Raw genomic sequence first — 18,158 nt, 5'->3', positions numbered from 1 at the left:
GCCTGGATGTACAGCAGGAAAATCCTCCGGTGGTAAAGTGGTTAAGTTCAATTCAGCTTTAAGACTAGAAAAGACCCAGGAGCTGGAAAAAGACAAGTTAAAAAAGCATTATCCCCATCTGCTGGCATGTCTTGGTATTGCAGTTTCAATTTACTAGCAAATAGTTGGAGTTTAGAAGCATATACACAACATTGACACTGCAGGCTGTCTTGCTGCATTCTTTGACCACAGGTGAAATCTACTCTGGTTTTTGGGGGGTGAGAAAAAAAAGATTTTTTGTATTGTATTCTTTGTATGTTTTTCTCCTGCTATCACTGAGATATACTGAGGCTATGTGACTTTACTTTGACTCTATGCAATACTTTGCTAAATGTGAAAGCAATTCTACAAATTATTCTACAAATAAGAATTTTTGGCTGATGTGCATGATTCTAACAGGCAGTGATTGCACCCTTAGGCCAGATGTAGATGGGCAGCCGGGGCATATAGTATGCTGCATTCTATCCATTGCCCCACCCATGCTAATTGGCGTGGTTGAGCACATCTCCTGCGCCGGATACTGTATTATGAAAACCAGCACCCACAGCTATTATAATACCCATACAGTGGCTGCCTCTGACTGTATGTAGGCACTGTTTGGCCAACACTTTTCTGGTTGAAGGATGCCAGGAGGGAGGATGCTGACAAATTCTCTCCGTTTATGGCCAGCTTAAGCTTGCTGATAGATCTATAGCATCTGGAACACTTCCAAATGTGTTGGGGCCTAGTACCTGGCTGCACTCTGTGCTTCTTTTTGCTGGCCTATGTCAATAATGTGTCAAGTAGAAATTTAGTAGACAATGGAGGAAACCACAGACGTGACTCCTAACTTTCTTAGATGGCAAATATGGACACCCTTTAGTATACTGGTGCCCAACCTGCAGCCCTTTGGTATATGATGTGTGGCCCTTGGGCCTGAGCAGTCTGTAGAGGGAACATTGATTAAGGTAATAGTATCAATTTCTACAAGCCTCAAGAAACATGCTCTTAGTTTAGTACTCTTTCGTCTTCTGCGCAGTGTTAATTTTGTCGACTGAAACCGACTAACGCCCCGTACACACGTACCGATTGTCGGCCGTAAATATTCGGCCGACGACCGTTCGGCCGATTGTAGGCTTGTTAGTATGATGCTTCCGACAGCCGACAGCGCATTTTCGGCCAAACAGAATCTGTCGTGCAGACTTTAAAATTTTTGTTGGCAGTCACCAGAACGGCCGATTGTTCGCCAGTCAGTACAGATTTCGGCCGACAGACAGCAGATTAGCAAGACTGGGCATGCTCGGAAAAGAAAAAACACAGGGAAAGTTAACCATCACATGACATCACTTCTGCAGTCGGCTGTTGTTGGCCGACAAAATTCGTGTGCAGTCTTTTGCAGTTTTCAGCAGACACGACAGCCCTGGACAAAAGACGGCCGATCGTTCGGCCGACGATCAGTACGTGTGTACGGGGCTTTAAACGCTTTAGTCGACTAAATTAACACAATTTTAGTCAACTAAAATACGACTAAAACTAAAACAATTCAGATGACTAAAATACGACTAAAACTAAAATGGCATTTTAGTCTTAAGACTATAACTAAAACGAAATCGAAATTTGCTGCCAAAATTAACACTGGTGCATGCTCAAAGCTTAATACCATAAATAATAACATATTCGATTTTTCACTCCAGGACCAGCAGTAGTATATAATGAGTTTGGAAACTGTAGAGAAATGCTTAACCACTTAAGCCCCGGAAGATTTTACCCCCATTCCGACCAGGGGGTATTTTACGACTCGGCACTGCGTGACTTTAACTGACAATTGTGCGGTCATGCAATGTGGTACCCAAACGAAATTTACGTCCTTTTTTTCCCACAAACAGAGCTTTCTTTTGGTGGTATTTGATCACCTCTGCGCTTTTTATTTTTTGCGATATTAATAAAAAAAGAGCGAAAATTTTGCAAAAAAATGACATTTTCAACTTTGTCTTTTAAAAAATATCCAATATACTCAATTTATGTATTTTTTTTTGGCCAAAATATATTTAGCTACATGTCTTTGACAAAAAAAAATTCAATGAGCGTATTTTTATTGGTTTGCGCAAAAGTTATAGCGTCTACAAACTATGGTGTAAATACAGAAATTTACGCAGCTTTAATTTTTGACTGCCTATCTTATTTCATGAAGTGCTAAAATGGCAGGGCAGTACAAAACCCCCCCAAACTACCACTTTTTGGAAAGTAGACATCCTAAGGAATGTTCTGAGAGGCATGTTGAGCTCATTGAATATTTCATTTTTTTGTCACAGGTGTTTGAAAAATGACTAAAAATGTTTTTTTTTTTTTTTTTTACACAAAGTTGTCATTGAAATGATATATTGCTCACACATGCCATGGGTATATGTGTAATTACACCCCAAAATATATTCTGCTGCTTCTCCTGAGTACAGGGATACCACATATGTGGGACTTTTTGGGAGCCTAGCTGTGTACGGGACCACAAAAACAAATCCCCACCATCAGAATTTCAAAGGGCGTACATTTTTCATTGCATTTTCTCACTACCTCTAACGGTTTAGGAGGCCCTGAAATGTCAAGATACCACAAAACCCCCCCAAATGACCCCATTTTGGAAAGTAGACACCCCAAGCTGTTTGCTAAGAGGCATGGTGAGTCCATGGAATATTTTATATTTTACCACAAGTTTTGGGAATATTACTATTTTTTTTTTTTATTTTTTTTTTTTACACAACGTTGTCACTAAAAGATAAAATTCTCACACATGACATGGGTATATGTGGAATTACACCCCAAAATACATTCTGCCACTTCTCCTGAGTATGGGGATGCCCCATGTGTGAGACTTTTTGGGAGCCTAGCTGTGTACAGGACCGCGAAAACCAATCAACACTCCCAGGTTTTCTAATGGCGTAAATTGTGCATGTCACCTCTGCACTACCTGTCACAGTTTCGGAGGCCCTAAAATTCCAAGATAGCAAAAACCCCCCCCAAATGACCCCATTTTGGAAAGTAGACACCCCAAGCTATTTGCTGAGAGGCATGGTGAGTCCATGGAATATTTTATATTCTGCCACAAGTTCCGGGAAATACATATATATATATATATTTTTTTTTTTTTTCACAAAGTTGTCAGTAAATGAAATATTGCTCACACATGCCATGGGTATATGTGAAATGACACCCCAAAATATATTCTGCTGCTTCTCCTGAGTACAGGGATACCACATATGTGGGACTTTTTGGGAGCCTAGCTGTGTACGGGACCACAAAAACAAATCCCCACCATCAGAATTTCAAAGGGCGTACATTTTTCATTGCATTTTCTCACTACCTCTAACGGTTTAGGAGGCCCTGAAATGTCAAGATACCACAAAACCCCCCCAAATGACCCCATTTTGGAAAGTAGACACCCCAAGCTGTTTGCTAAGAGGCATGGTGAGTCCATGGAATATTTTATATTTTACCACAAGTTTTGGGAATATTACTATTTTTTTTTTTTATTTTTTTTTTTTACACAACGTTGTCACTAAAAGATAAAATTCTCACACATGACATGGGTATATGTGGAATTACACCCCAAAATACATTCTGCCACTTCTCCTGAGTATGGGGATGCCCCATGTGTGAGACTTTTTGGGAGCCTAGCTGTGTACAGGACCGCGAAAACCAATCAACACTCCCAGGTTTTCTAATGGCGTAAATTGTGCATGTCACCTCTGCACTACCTGTCACAGTTTCGGAGGCCCTAAAATTCCAAGATAGCACAAACCCCCCCCAAATGACCCCATTTTGGAAAGTAGACACCCCAAGCTATTTGCTGAGAGGCATGGTGAGTCCATGGAATATTTTATATTCTGCCACAAGTTCCGGGAAATACATATATATATATATTTTTTTTTTTTTTTTTCACAAAGTTGTCAGTAAATGAAATATTGCTCACACATGCCATGGGTATATGTGAAATGACACCCCAAAATACATTCTGCTGCTTCTCCTGAGTACAGGGATACCCCATGTGTGAGACTTTTTTGCAGTCTAGCCGAGTACAGGTCCCCGAAAACCAGTCCCCGCTTTCAGGCTTTCCAAGGGCGTAAATTGTTGATTTCACTCCTGACTACCTATCACAGTTTCAGAGGCCCTAAAATTCCAAGATAGCACAAAACCCCCCCAAATGACCCCATTTTGGAAAGTAGACACCCCAAGCTATTTGCTGAGAGGCATGGTGAGTCCATGGAATATTTTATATTTTGCCACAAGTTCCGGGAAATATATATATATATATATTTTTTTTTTTTTTTTCACAAAGTTGTCAGTAAATGAAATATTGCTCACACATGCCATGGGTATATGTGAAATGACACCCCAAAATACATTCTGCTGCTTCTCCTGAGTACAGGGATACCCCATGTGTGAGACTTTTTTGCAGTCTAGCCGAGTACAGGTCCCCGAAAACCAGTCCCCACTTTCAGGCTTTCCAAGGGCGTAAATTGTTGATTTCACTCCTGACTACCTATCACAGTTTCGGAGGCCCTAAAATTCCAAGATAGCACAAAACCCCCCCAAATGACCCCATTTTGGAAAGTAGACACCCCAAGCTATTTGCTGAGAGGCATGGTGAGTCCATGGAATATTTTATATTTTGCCACAAGTTCCGGGAAATATATATATATATATATTTTTTTTTTTTTTTTACACAAAGTTGTCAGTAAATGATATATTGCTCACACATGCCATGGGTATATGTGAACTGACACCCCAAAATACATTCTGCTGCTTCTCCTGAGTATAGGGATACCCCATGTGTGAGACTTTTTTGCAGTCTAGCCGAGTACAGGACCCCGAAAACCAATCATCGCCTTCAGGCTTTCCAAGGGCGTAAATTGTTGATTTCACTCCTGACTACCTATCACAGTTTTGGAGGCCATGAAATGCCAAGACAGCACAACCCCCCCCCAAATGACCCCTTTTCGGAAAGTAGACACCCTGAGCTATTTGCAGAGAGGCATGTTGAGTGTTTTGCAGATCTCACTTTTTGTCACAAAGTTTTGGAAATTGAAAAAAGAGGAAAAAAAATGCATTTTCCTGTTTTTTCTTCATTTTCCAAAAAAAATTAGAGCTGCAAAATACTCACCATGCCTCTCAGCAAATAGATTGGAGTGTCTACTTTGCAAAATGGGGTCATTTGGGGGGGGTTTGTGCAATCTTGGCTTTTTATGGACTTCAAAACTGTGATAGGTAGTAAGGAGTGAGATCAACAATTTACGCCCTTAGAAAGCCTAAAGGTGCGCATTGGTTTTCCGGGTCCTGTACGCGGCTAGACTGGCAAAAAGTCTCACACATGGGGTATCATTGTACTCAGGAGAAGCAGCAGAATGTATTTTGGGGTGTCATTTCACATATACCCATGGCCTGTGTGAGCAATATATCATTTACTGACAACTTTGTGTAAAAAAATAAAAAAAAATAAAAAAAAATTTTTTCCTCGAAACTTGTGGCAAAATATAAACTATTCCATGGACTCACCATACTTCTCAGCCAGTAGCTTGGAGTGTCTACTTTGCAAAATGGGGTCATTTGGGGGGGTTTTGTGCCATCTTGAAATTTCAGGGCCTCTGAAACTGTGACAGGTAGTCAGGGGTAAAATCAGCAATTTACGCCATTAGAAAACCTGAAGATGTGGATTGGTTTTCGGGGGCGCGTACACAGCTAGGCTCCCAAAAAGTCTCACACATGTGGTATCCCTGTACTCAGGAGAAGCAAAAGAATGTATTTTGGGGGGTCATTTCACATATTCCCATGGCATGCATGAGCAATATATCATTTAGTGACAACTTTCTGTAAGAAAACAACAAAAAAAAAAAAAACAATAATTTTCCCGAAACTTGTGGCAAAATATAAAATACTCCATGGACTCACCATGCCTCTCAGAAAAAAGCTTTGGGTGTCTACTTTTCAAAAAGGGGTCATTAGGGGGGTGTTTGAACAGTTCCGGCATTTTATACTCAATCTTATCCACACATCACCCACTCTTCTAACCACTTGAAAACCAAGCCTTTTCTGTGCCTTTTTGTTTACATGAAAAAATATTTTTTTTTTACTAGAAAATTACTTTGAACCCCCAAACATTATATATTTTTTTAAAGCAGAGGCCCTATAGAATAAAATGGTGGATGTTGCAAATTTTTTTGTCACACGGTATTTGCGCACAGATTTTCCAAACGCAATTTTTGCGAAAAAAATACATTTTTTTTAAATTTATTGCACAAATACACTATATAATTCCAATTTTTTTGGTAAAATTTAAAAGATGATCTTATGCCGAGTTCATAGACACCTAACATGACATGCTTTAAAAATTGCGCATGCCTGCGCAGCGACAAAAACGTATGTACATTTTTGAAAACCTTTAAAAGTCTCTACAGGTTACCACTTTAGACTTACAGAGGAGGTCTACTGCAAGAATTACTGCACTCGATCTGGCGATCGCGGCGATACCTCACATGCATGCTGCAATTGTGGTTTACATATGACACTAGACCACCGCTTGCGTGCGCCATTGCGCGCAAGCACCGGGGGTAAGGGGGGGGGCTCAATTTTTTTTTTTTTTTTTTCTTTTTTCTTTTGCTTTTTTATGTTATTTTGACACCTTTCCTTTAATTTTTTTTTTTTTAAATCATTTTTATTGTTATCATAGTGAATTTAAATATCCCCTATGATAGCAATCTGTAGTGACAGGTACTCTTTTTTAAAAAAATTGGGGTCTTTTAGACTCTAGATCTCTCCTCTGACCTTAACGCATCTGACCACACCAAAATTGGTGTGATAAAATACTTTCCCAATTTCCCAATGGCCCTGTTTATTTCTGGCGAAACAGAAGTCATAAAATGCTCGTAGCCTCCGGCATCTTAGGCCATAGAGATGATTGGAGCCATTCTCATCTCCAATTAGCTCTATGGTTAGATAATTGAACCACCGGCTGCACTCTCGGGTTAACCGGTGGGACAGGAGAGCCCGAGAAAAACCATGGAAGGCTGCGGAAGGCAGCGGTGGGGGGGGGGAGGCCCCTCCCACTGCATGTAAAAGCAGTCTAGCGGCCAATTACCTGCTAGAATTGCTTTTACATGTAAGCCGACCGCTGGCTGTAAAAAACGATACCAAGATGATGCCTAAATCTGCAGGCATCATCCTGGTATAACCACTCAAAGTCCAGCAACGTACCAGTACATTGCTGGTCCTTGTTTGGCATATAGGTTTTTTTTTTTTTCATGCAGCCTGTGGGCTGAACGGAAAAAAAGAGAACCTATCAGAAATCAGCACAGGAATAATGCGTAGTATTACTCATCATTAACCGCCCAAACAACCACCCACTGAATTTAATGATGGGTATACACGACACTATCCACGTATACCAAAATAGGATTTTAACTGCAGTGCTGAAATCAGAAAATCACCACAGCTGCTATCAGCAAAGGTATCCATATATGCTGAGCGCAAACGCTGTTTGTGTCAGAATATATAAAATCAATGCGTGGTAGCCGACGAGGGACCTGCAAGAGAAACAGGTCACAAAAGAATGAAAAAACAAACAAAGGACATTGAAAAAAAGTATAGTAGGAAGGAGTAGAAGGACATATAAAATGACTGACAAAAACAGTTTTTGGATCTTCATCATTAACCGCCCAAACAACCACCCACTGAATTTAATGATGGGTATACACGGCGCTATCCACGTATACCAAAATAGGATTTTAACTGCAGTGCTGAAATCAGAAAATCACCACAGCTGCTATCAGCAAAGGTATCCATATATGCTGAGCGCAAACGCTGTTTGTGTCAGAATATATAAAATCAATGCGTGGTAGCTGACGAGGGACCTGCAAGAGAAACAGGTCACAAAAGAATGAAAAAACAAACAAAGGACATTGAAAAAAAGTATAGTAGGAAGGAGTAGAAGGACATATAAAATTACTGACACCACAACAGTTTTTGGATCCTTTTATTTTTCTTTCTAACTGTTCCTTTACTTCTTGATTTGGGAGGGACTGCGATCATCTGCGATCTTCTCTTCCAGCTTGGGTCTCTCAAAATGTCGATGGACATCCAACATCCTTCGAGACCCTGTGTTTATGTGCCCTACACTGTGTCGTGCTGTACCCTACGCTAATAATCCACTAGTGTATGGTAGCGCTCGAAACATTCCCCGATGCAGAGACCAGGTTGGTCAGGACATTTGGGACAATAATAACGGGTGTCACGCCTAAATCCGCGCTTGCTACAGACACGACATCTTCTTTGGGGCCATCTTTGGGTAGGGGTACTCGGGAGGACATGTGAAAAATGCCTCTCATGCAGCCGGCTCACTGCATCTGGAAGGGGAAGTTGGGCAGGCATGCCTCCTGGGTACAGGTAGGCAAGGATGATCTCTTCCTGGAATTCCCGGAAAGATCCAGTTCGTCCTGACGCCCTGTATAGGACAAAGGCGTTCAGCATAGCCAATTGGTATAGGTAAACAGACACTTTTTTGTACCAGCGTCTGGCTTTACGGGCAACTAAATACGGCGCCAAAAGCTGGTCGTTAAGGTCCACCCCTCCCATGTTAAGGTTATATTCGTGGACACAGAGGGGTTTCTCCATAACGCCAGTTGCCGTAGGAATTTGGATCGTCGTGTCTGGGTGAAGGGAGGACAGAACATAAACATCCCGTGTATCCTTCCACTTCACCGCAAGTAATTTGTCCGTTTTCAAGCAGGCTCTCGCCCCCCGACTAAGACGGGAATCTACAAGCCGTTGGGGGAAGCCCCGGCGATTAGGTCGCACGGTGCCACATGCGCCAATTTGTAAATCGAGAAGGTGACTAAATAGTGGCACGCTTGTATAAAAGTTGTCCACGTACAAATGGTACCCCTTTCCGGATAAGGGTGACACCAAGTCCCAAACGATCTTACCGCTGCTCCCTATGTAGTCTGGGCAGTTGGGGGGCTCCACACAGCTATCTTTTCCCTCATAGACCCGGAAACTAACTGTATAGCCTGTGGCCCTGTCACACAATTTATACAGCTTGACCCCGTACTTGGCACGCTTGCTGGGGAGGTACTGTTTCATAGCAAGGCGGCCAGTAAATTTAATCAGGGACTCGTCAACGCAGACAACTTGTTCGGGGGTAAACAAGGCTGCAAACCGCTGATTGAAGTGGTCTATGAGGGGCCGAATTTTGTGGAGCCGATCGTATGCAGGGTCTCCCCGAGGACGACAGAGTTCATTGTCGCTGAAATGCATAAATCGCAGAATTTGCTCGTATCTCGTCCTGGACATAGAGGCAGAGTACATGCGCATATGGTGAACTGGGCTAGTGGACCAATATAGCCGCAATTCACTCTGTTTAGTTATGCCCATGTGAAGGGAAAGGCCCAGAAAGATCTTAAATTCGGAAACCGTTATAGGTTTCCAGCCGAATTGTCTGGCAAGGTGTGAATTTGGGTTGGCGGCGATGAACTGTTGTGCATATAAATTTGATTGATCCACAATAGATCTGTAAAGATCTTCCGTGAAGAACAGCTCAAAAAAGTTCAGGGGCGTAAAACCAGCTGTCTCCACGTGGATTCCAGGTTGGGCGGTGAATGGGGGAAGTACTGGCGCTGTAGTATCAGTGGGTTGCCAATTAGGAAATGCCAGCGCATCAGGGAGGGCACTATGGGCTCTACGGGCCTGTCTTCGAATACGCGGTGGCCGCGGGCCACTACTTGTGCTAGCCACCGCACCAGCTTCAACTGCACTTAGGGGACTCGCCACGTCACCAGGTCTTACTGCAGTGCTGGTTGTACTAGGTCCAGGTTGTACTAGGCCGCTGGCGCTTGCCAGGTCGCCAGAAGGATGAGCGGCACTAGTACCCACACTCTGCTCCATACGAGCACCCTGCGATTCCTGCATCACAACAACTTCAGAATGGGGTCGGGTACGCCTGGGTCTAACAGGGACCCATCTGTCGTCGGAGCTATCTGTCAGGGAGCCGCTGCCGTCATCAGGTTCATATACTGACACTAATTCGGTCATTGTAGCTTCCCCTTCGCTATCAGATGACTCGGTCAGCATATAACTGAGAAGCTCTTCATCCCTGTACGAACGTTTGGTCATTTTGGTAACTAAATTTACTCGTACAGTGATGCGACTCACAGGTAATAAAAGCACCTGGTTGTCGAAGATTATTTCAAGCGCTACAAAAAAAACTGCTAATGCTAGCAGGGATCAGGCCTGACTCTGCTAACACAGCGGTTTTGTGTCTTGTGTTTTTTTGCAAGTGACAGTAATCTATTGATTACTACACTTGCCTGGGTGAAAGGGTTAAACGCAGGTGCTGGCCGGAATCAGTACTGATCGTGCAAACACCGCGTTTTGGGAACCCTAAACTATGGGGGCGCTAGTATAGTTCTGATCAGATATTGATCTGTTCAAACACTATACTAGAAATGGAAGTGTAGGTGCGTGCGTGCGTGCGTGCGTGCGTGTGTGGCAATCAAGGGGTTACTTCTAAACTATGCGCTGGGGATCTGGGGGGGGTGGCGGGGACCCTAAACCTCCTTTGGGAAAGAAACTAGCTAGCTAGCGCAACCTCAAGTCACAATGACACCAATACAAAATACAGTAAAAACAGTATATTATGTGTGTATTAGTGCTAATGTGACAGAGGGTGTAGGGGTTAACGGGATGTGATCAGGGGGGGATCAGGGGTTTAAATCTTTATTGGAAGGGACTGGCGGGTATCCTAAGGATAAAAGGAACGGTGGCAAGCGCTAAACCTGGTCACAAGTCACACTTATACGGGTATATAGAAAATGCTATATACTGTATACAGTGTGCGTTGTGGCAGGGGGTGTAGGGGTGATCAGGAGGGGATCAGGGGATTAAATCTTTATTGGGCGGGTGGCGGGGACCCTAAACCTCCTTGGGACACAAACTTAGTCGCCTGCGCTAATTCTGATCACAATCACACTAATACAAAAATACAAAAACACAGTATATTACGTTTGTATTAGTGCTGATGTGACAGAGGGTGTAGGGGTTAACTAGCGGTGATCAGGGGGGGATCAGGTGGGATCAGGGGCTTAAATCTTTATTAGGGGGGGTGGCGGGTAATTCAAGTGGAAAAAGGGGGGTCGCAAGCGCTAGACCTGACCACAAATCACACTTATACGGGTATATAGCAAAATGCTATATACTGTATACGGTGTGTGTTATGGCAGGGGGTGTAGGGGTGATCAGGGGGGGGTCAGGGGCTTAAATCTTTATTGGGCGGGTGGCGGGGACCCTAAACCTTCTTGGGACAGAAACTTAGTCGCCTGCGCTAATTCTGATCACAATGACACTAATACAAAAATACAATAACACCGTATATTGCGTTTGTATTAGTGCTGATGTGACAGAGGGTGTAGGGGTTAACGGCGGTGATCAGGGGGGGGTCAGGGGAGATCAGTGGGTTAAATCTTTATTAGGGGGGGGTGGGGGGTAATTTGAGTGGAAAAGGGGGGGTCGCAAGGGCTACACCTGTTCACAAATCACACTTATACAGGTATATAGGTATATGCTATATGCTGTATATAGTGTGTGTTGTGTCAGGTGCTGTAGGGGTTAATTGGGGGGGCGATCGGGGGTGAAATGTGCCTATCTAACTGTGTGTGGGTGTGCTTGGTGCAGTACTCACAGTAAGATGTGCTCTCCTCTCACGCTGGATCCAAAAAGACCGTTGTGGGGGGAGGGCACATCTCCTCTAAGCCTGTGTTTACATTTCACAGGCTTAGAGGATGATCTGATTGGGCAGGACCGATCAACAGGTCCAGACCAAAAATGATTGGCCTGGACCTGATGACTGATCGGTTCTGAACCCAATCGTGTCATCATCGGCGGCGGGGACGCGCGGGAGCGCGCACAGGGCCGGCAAATTGTGCTGACGTAGGCCTACGTCAGTTTGCCTGGCCGGGGCTGAGTGCCGACGTAGATCGTCGTGCGCCGGTCGTAAAGTGGTTAAATAATGCATTACAAATTACAATTGAACTACACCCATTCGATTATAGATGACTAAAATGAGTTTTAGTCGATCTAAAATGTAGGACGTTTTAGTCGACTAAAATGTACTGGAGTTTTAGTCGACTAAATACGACTAAAACTAAAACACTTGCAGAAGACTAAAATGAGACTAAAACTAAAATGCCATTTTAGTCCTAAGACTAAGACTAAAACTAAATTGAAATTTGCTGCCAAAATTAATACTGCTTCTGCGGCATATCCCCAGCCAGAAGTGTAGCATGTTCACACCCTCTGACCCTCATTTCCTCTATTAGCCCCCGTTCACACTGGTGCGACTTGTCATGCGATTTGACAGGTCAAATCGTATGACAAGTCGCACCCTTTTGTCAGCAATGGAACTGTTCAAATCGGTGCAGCTCCAATTTGAAAAAGCAGTTCCTGCACTGCTTTTGGCGATTTTAGGTGCAACTTACATAGACATCTGTGCAAGAAGTCGCACAGGTGTCAGCCAAGTCGTACCTGAAGTAGCACTGACATGCGGCTTTGATTTCAAGTGAAGTCGCACGATTTTAAAGCCGCATTCAGTGTAAACCCAGACTAAGTTCTACAGTTTCTGACAGCCCCCTTGAGCCACTGCTTTTGTACAATGTGTGTAGGCATAAGAAATTCCTTGCCACACCACCAGGTGCGTGGTCCAAGAAGCAAAAGCAAAAATGTATTTGCTAAACCCACAAGTGCTTATTGCACCTACATTTACCCCAGAATGAATGCAGGTAGCCTATAGAGGTGAATGCAGATGCAGCGACTGCACGGACACAGCCACCTGTCATAGTTTGCCATGTGTGCAGGACGTAGGCACACTGTGTGCGTTGTGTTCAGATTTGTGCACCCTTTCTTGCACGCATGTCAGATCTTTGCATACGGCTGTGGTGTACGTGCAGTCCCTGCATCTGCATCATACTCTATAGGCTGTCTTTGTGCTGCACGGGGCGGATGAAGGTGCAATAACAAAGGTAGCCTGCATGCAGGACAGATGTCAGCGACCATCAGAACGAACGCTAAGAAGATATGTATGAAAGATTTGGTGAAGTGTAACACTTTAGATAGCTAAACATTGCATTTATTATATAGGCCTACACATCTGTCCAAAATGAGGGACAACTGAGAAGGAGAGAGGGACACTTGGGAGATATGACCACAGAGCACAGCATGGCTCTGTGCGGAAGTGCGGAATGCTAAACATTCTTCAGTACGCTTAGATCTGCAACGCAGTTCATGATTTGGGCAGTAGGACAGGTAGGTATTAAAGTGGTTGTACATACCTCCCAACTTTTTGAGATGGGACACCTATTAGCAAATGTATGTAAGCATAGGACACACCTCCTTAAAGTAGAATTATACAAAAATAAAAAGATTAGTTAAACCTACAAGTGTTTTTTTACCACTACTATTCCTTTATAATGGCTTTTGAAATTTACAAATGTAGAAATTTTCGAAATTGGATGAAAGGTTTAGCACTGGGAAACACTTTTTGAAAGATAAATCATGCATTTTATATACAACTATATGCATTGAAAGCATGATACAGAGCATAATGCTTGTGCTGTGTAATTTGTCCCTCTCTGTATTCTAAAAAACCTGGTTGATCCTGCCTGTTCCTGTGTCCCCCTGTCTGTGCTGCCCACGGTCATGGCTGCCAATCCATGTTTACAATTGTTAGGTTAAAGCGGAGTTCCACCCAAAAGTGGAACTTCCGCTTTAAATAGTCCTAACCCCCTGACATGCCACATTCGGCATGTCATTTTTTTTTGGGGGGGGGGAGCGGGTACCTAGCTTTGACAGGTACCCGCTCCCACTTCCGCTCGGAGCGCCACGGCGCCCTGAGTGGAAGTTCTCCTCTCTTCCTCCCTCCCTGCAATCTTCTGGGACACGTCAGAGGTCACAGAAGATTGCCGGCCAATCAATACGCATAGCGCAACTCGCGCATACGCAGTGCGTACCCGGCTGTAAAGCTGCAAACTGTCACAGCCGGGTGCCCACATCAGTGATGCCGGCGCCGCGGAGCAGAGAGGGAGAACACGGCGCATCGCTGGACCGTGGGACAGGTGAGTGTGTGTTTAGGCTGGAACTCCGCTTTAACTGCCTCTATCAGCCCGCTGCTCTCCTCTCTCCCCCTCCCTCCCTTCCTGCCTGTCAGCTTGGTAGACTGTAACATTACTACTGACAAAGCCTTTAATCCCCTTGCTTACAGGATGATTTATTGTGCAGTAACTGTGTTTTTTTTTCTTTTTTTTCTTTTTGCGCAAAATAACTTATATACAGCGCTGCTGTGTGCTGACGTGACCTCCCGCCACTCTCCTATCGGGTGACGTCAGCAGGGAATCTCAGGCCCCTCCTTCTGTAGTGCTCAGAGTGGGGAAGGAGAGAGCTGGCAGGTCACATGAGTTCCCAGCGGCGCTGTAAATAAGATATTTTTTGCAATATTTAAAAAAAAAAAAAAAACACAGTTACTGCACATTATATCATCCTATAAGAGAGGGGATTACAGGATTTGTCAGTAGTGACTTTACAGCCACTTTAAGTCCTTGCTTTGCAATGATAAAATAGCTGTAAAGCCTTTAGATTGTAAGCTCCACGAGCAGGGCCCTCCTATTCATCCTGTATTAAACTGTAAGTGTACTGTCCCCCTTTATATTGTAAAGCACTGCAAAAACTATTGGCACTATATAAATCCTGAATAATAATAATAAAGCCACCATTTTCCTGTAGCCTGCTATACTAGTAAATGTAGACCAGCCTCTAGTGCACAGTAGTTGTTCAGCATGCCTATGGTATGCATAACCCCGCCTACCCGCCTTCTTGAATAGTGCTGGAGTTAGATGTAATGAAGATCACAGAAACTCAGAGTGAGTAAAGACTGCACATGTGTGTTTTGCTGCAGAGCAGATCTGTTAATACGCCAAGCTGCTGGCACCAGTTAAACAGAGAGAGTTTGACCCCAACCGTTATCAGACTGATTATTGTGCTTTTCCTAATACAGGGTAGTTTGGCTGGCTTACTACAAGACGAGTTCAACAACAAAGGAGTATGCTGCTGCTTCCTGCAAGGAAACAAAGTGAGTCTGTGTGTTAGAGAGGCTTTCCAATGTCCCTGGACTGCTTACACTTTATAAATGATAAACATGCATTATGGCTGATCATTTTCCACCCCCTTCAATTCACTTTGAAATCAACTCTTGTCAAGGCGGGTAGTGCTTGCAGGGCTACCCACTGCTTGTATTTTGGCCGATTCAACAGACATTCCTAAAAGACGTGGGTGGCACTACAAGAAACAAAAGTCCACTTAAAAACTGACTTTGCAGGGTGGAAAATGAACGACCGAACAGCACAGTCACTGTTTGGCTGTGGGAGACGTAGCTGATAAATACAGTAGATTTCTCCATCCACACTATTTAACGTAGATTGGGGGAATCAATCAGTTTTCTCCCGTTTAGCCTGCAGGTTAAATAGGAAAAAATCTGTCTGTGTACGGTGAACCTAATGGGCCATACACACTATCCAATTGTCTTTAGATTTTTTTCCTTTAGATTTACCAAAACCATATAATATGAGGTCAACCCTAAACACTTTCAATGTGTATGCAATCAGGCAGGCCCTTGCATTACATAGTTGAAGGTAAATCTAAAGGATATCTAACAACAAAAGTTGTATAGTGTGTATCCAGCTTAACACATTCACCCCCTTAATCAGTGTTTCCATTGGATTAAATGAACCCTAGCTGGCTACACACTATACAACTTTTATACAATTTTCTTGTACAACTTTCCTTTAGATTTACCAAAACTGTATAATATGAGGTCAAACCTAAAATACTTTTAATTTGTATGCAGTCAGGCCGGCCCTTCTACTACATAGTTGAAGGTAAATCCAAATCCAAAGGAAATGGAACAGCAAAAGTTGTATAATGTGTATCCAGCTTAAAGCTGGCTACACACTATACAATTGCCTTTAGATTTTTTCCTTTAGATTTTCCAAAACCATATAATATGAGGTCAAACCTAAATACTTTCAATTTTTATGCAATCAGGCAGGCCCTTGCACTACATAGTAGAAGGTAAATCTAAAGGAAATCTACCAACAAAAGTTGTATAGTGTGTATCCAGCTTTAGATAAGAAATTCTGACTTTTGTCCGACTTTCCTTATTTGTGTATTTGTTCAAGGTCAGCAACTCAGAATGTGCTGAAGAAATCCTCAATCGTTTCCCCTTCATGGATTTCATACCAGGATTCATGTAAGTATGATAACCCCAAATGGTACACAACGCCAGTCCTGCTGTTACAAACCCTAATGCAGGGAAAACACCAAGAGAACTAAAGGGGCTTGCTGTACTAACCCCCCCGCCATAACACACCAGTCAGCTCTCGCTGCGAGCGATCGACATTTGGTTTTCCAGCATGCCAGCGCTGATCCAATGGCGATCTACATTTGGTTTTCCAGCATGCCAGCTCTGATCCGATGGCGATCGACATTTGGTTTTCCAGCATGCCAGCGCTGATCGACATTTGGTTTTCCAGCATGCCAACGCTGATCCGATGGCGATCAACAGTAGTTTTTCCAGCATACCAGCGCTGATCTGATGGCGATCGACATTTGGTTTTCCAGCATGCCAGCGCTGATCTGATGGCGATCGACATTTTGGTTTTCCAGCATGCCAGCACTGATCCAATGGCGATCAACAGTCGTTTTTCCAGCATACCAGCGCTGATCCGATGGCGATCGACATTTGGTTTTCTAGCATGCCAACGCTGATTGACATTTGGTTTTCCAGCATGCCAGCGCTGATCCGATGGCGATCGAAATTTGGTTTTCCAGCATGCCAGCGCTGATCCAATGGCGATCAACAGTAGTTTTTCCAGCATGCCCGTTTGACAGAAGCCAGACATTCAGCCAGCTTCTGGCAGACAATAAAACTATTCAGAGTAAGGGAATACAATAAGACACGTGGCCACTCACTAAAACTAGAGGAAAAACGGTTTAACCTTAAAATACGTAAGGGGTTCTTCACTTATATAGCAGTAAGGATGTGGAATTCTCTTCCACAAACAGTGGTAACAGCAGGGAGCATCAATAGTTTAAAAAAACTGTTAGATGGGCACCATAAAGACCACAACATACAGGGGTATACAATGTACAATTAACAGCAAACACACACACACATCATAGGTTGAACTGGATAGACGGATGTCTTTTTTCAACCTCACTAACTATGTAACTATGTAAGATGCTTGTACACATGGGCCAAATGCTGGCTGGTTTCTGTTGAACTGGCTGATACCAGCTGACATTTGGCCCACGTGTACCAGACTTTACCCATTATTTGTTCTAAGGCTCCTGCCCCCATAAACTACAATAAGACTGGTAATACTTATCTAGTATAGGGAGATAATGAGAGGAGTCAGAAGCAGGGGCATTGTTAGACCTGGGCCGGGTGCCTGGGGTCTAGAAAAGTTCCTGATGGCACATCCTGCTATTTTATCTGCTGTTAAAGTGAAACAACATGGACAAAGTAAAGAAGTGCAATTTATTAGATTTTGCCATTTTTTCTTTGAAAATTGTGGTATAATGGGAAATATTATTTTTGAGCAAGGATTTATTGGACAACCAAATCCCTATTTGCTGTTGCTGTGTTAATGCTGCTTTTCCTATACATCCACAGCTGTTTCATTATCTGAAGAAGTGACCATCAAAGAGCCCTATGAACATCTCAGATATTTCATCACCAAAGGTACATTCAGTTATTTGTATACACAGCAGTGTCTCACATGTTGTGGCTCGTTCTCACATGTGGCAGCCCTTGCCACCACCTGAAAAGCGATCTGCAGTGGTTCACTTTTCAAGTTTTGACAGGTGGTGAAGAGGGGATTTGTCACCTCCTTACAACCTGTTTTAGCCCTGAAAATGGTGACTCACCGTGCCACAACCAAGTGCATTGCACCTGTTTGCAGGGCGGTGGTGGCATGGTCCCATTTACTTGAATTAGTCACGTACAGTTGCGGTACCACCCACCGAATGAGACTTCCCCTCTAATTTTTGAAATG

The 18,158-nt window shown here is 43.5% G+C and overlaps 1 protein-coding gene across 1 annotated transcript in view; it reads left to right on the top strand.

Annotated features, from left to right (window-relative positions):
- The first annotated feature begins 14,904 nt into the window (after nucleotides 1–14,904).
- The window catches only part of CCDC62 (coiled-coil domain containing 62), a 50,712-nt gene continuing 47,458 nt past the window's right edge, over nucleotides 14,905–18,158 (top strand). Inside the window, exons 1-2 of the mRNA XM_082262252.1 lie at nucleotides 14,905–14,970; nucleotides 15,106–15,175. Of these exons, the coding sequence (XP_082118378.1) occupies nucleotides 14,945–14,970; nucleotides 15,106–15,175 (96 nt within the window). The 5' untranslated portion in view covers nucleotides 14,905–14,944. The remainder of the gene's footprint in view (nucleotides 14,971–15,105; nucleotides 15,176–18,158) is intronic.

This window comes from Pelophylax lessonae (genome assembly GCF_965119305.1).
Source record: "Pelophylax lessonae genome assembly, chromosome: 1".
In the NCBI taxonomy this organism is placed as follows: Eukaryota; Metazoa; Chordata; class Amphibia; order Anura; family Ranidae; genus Pelophylax; species Pelophylax lessonae.
This window is presented reverse-complemented; position numbering and strand designations above follow the sequence as displayed.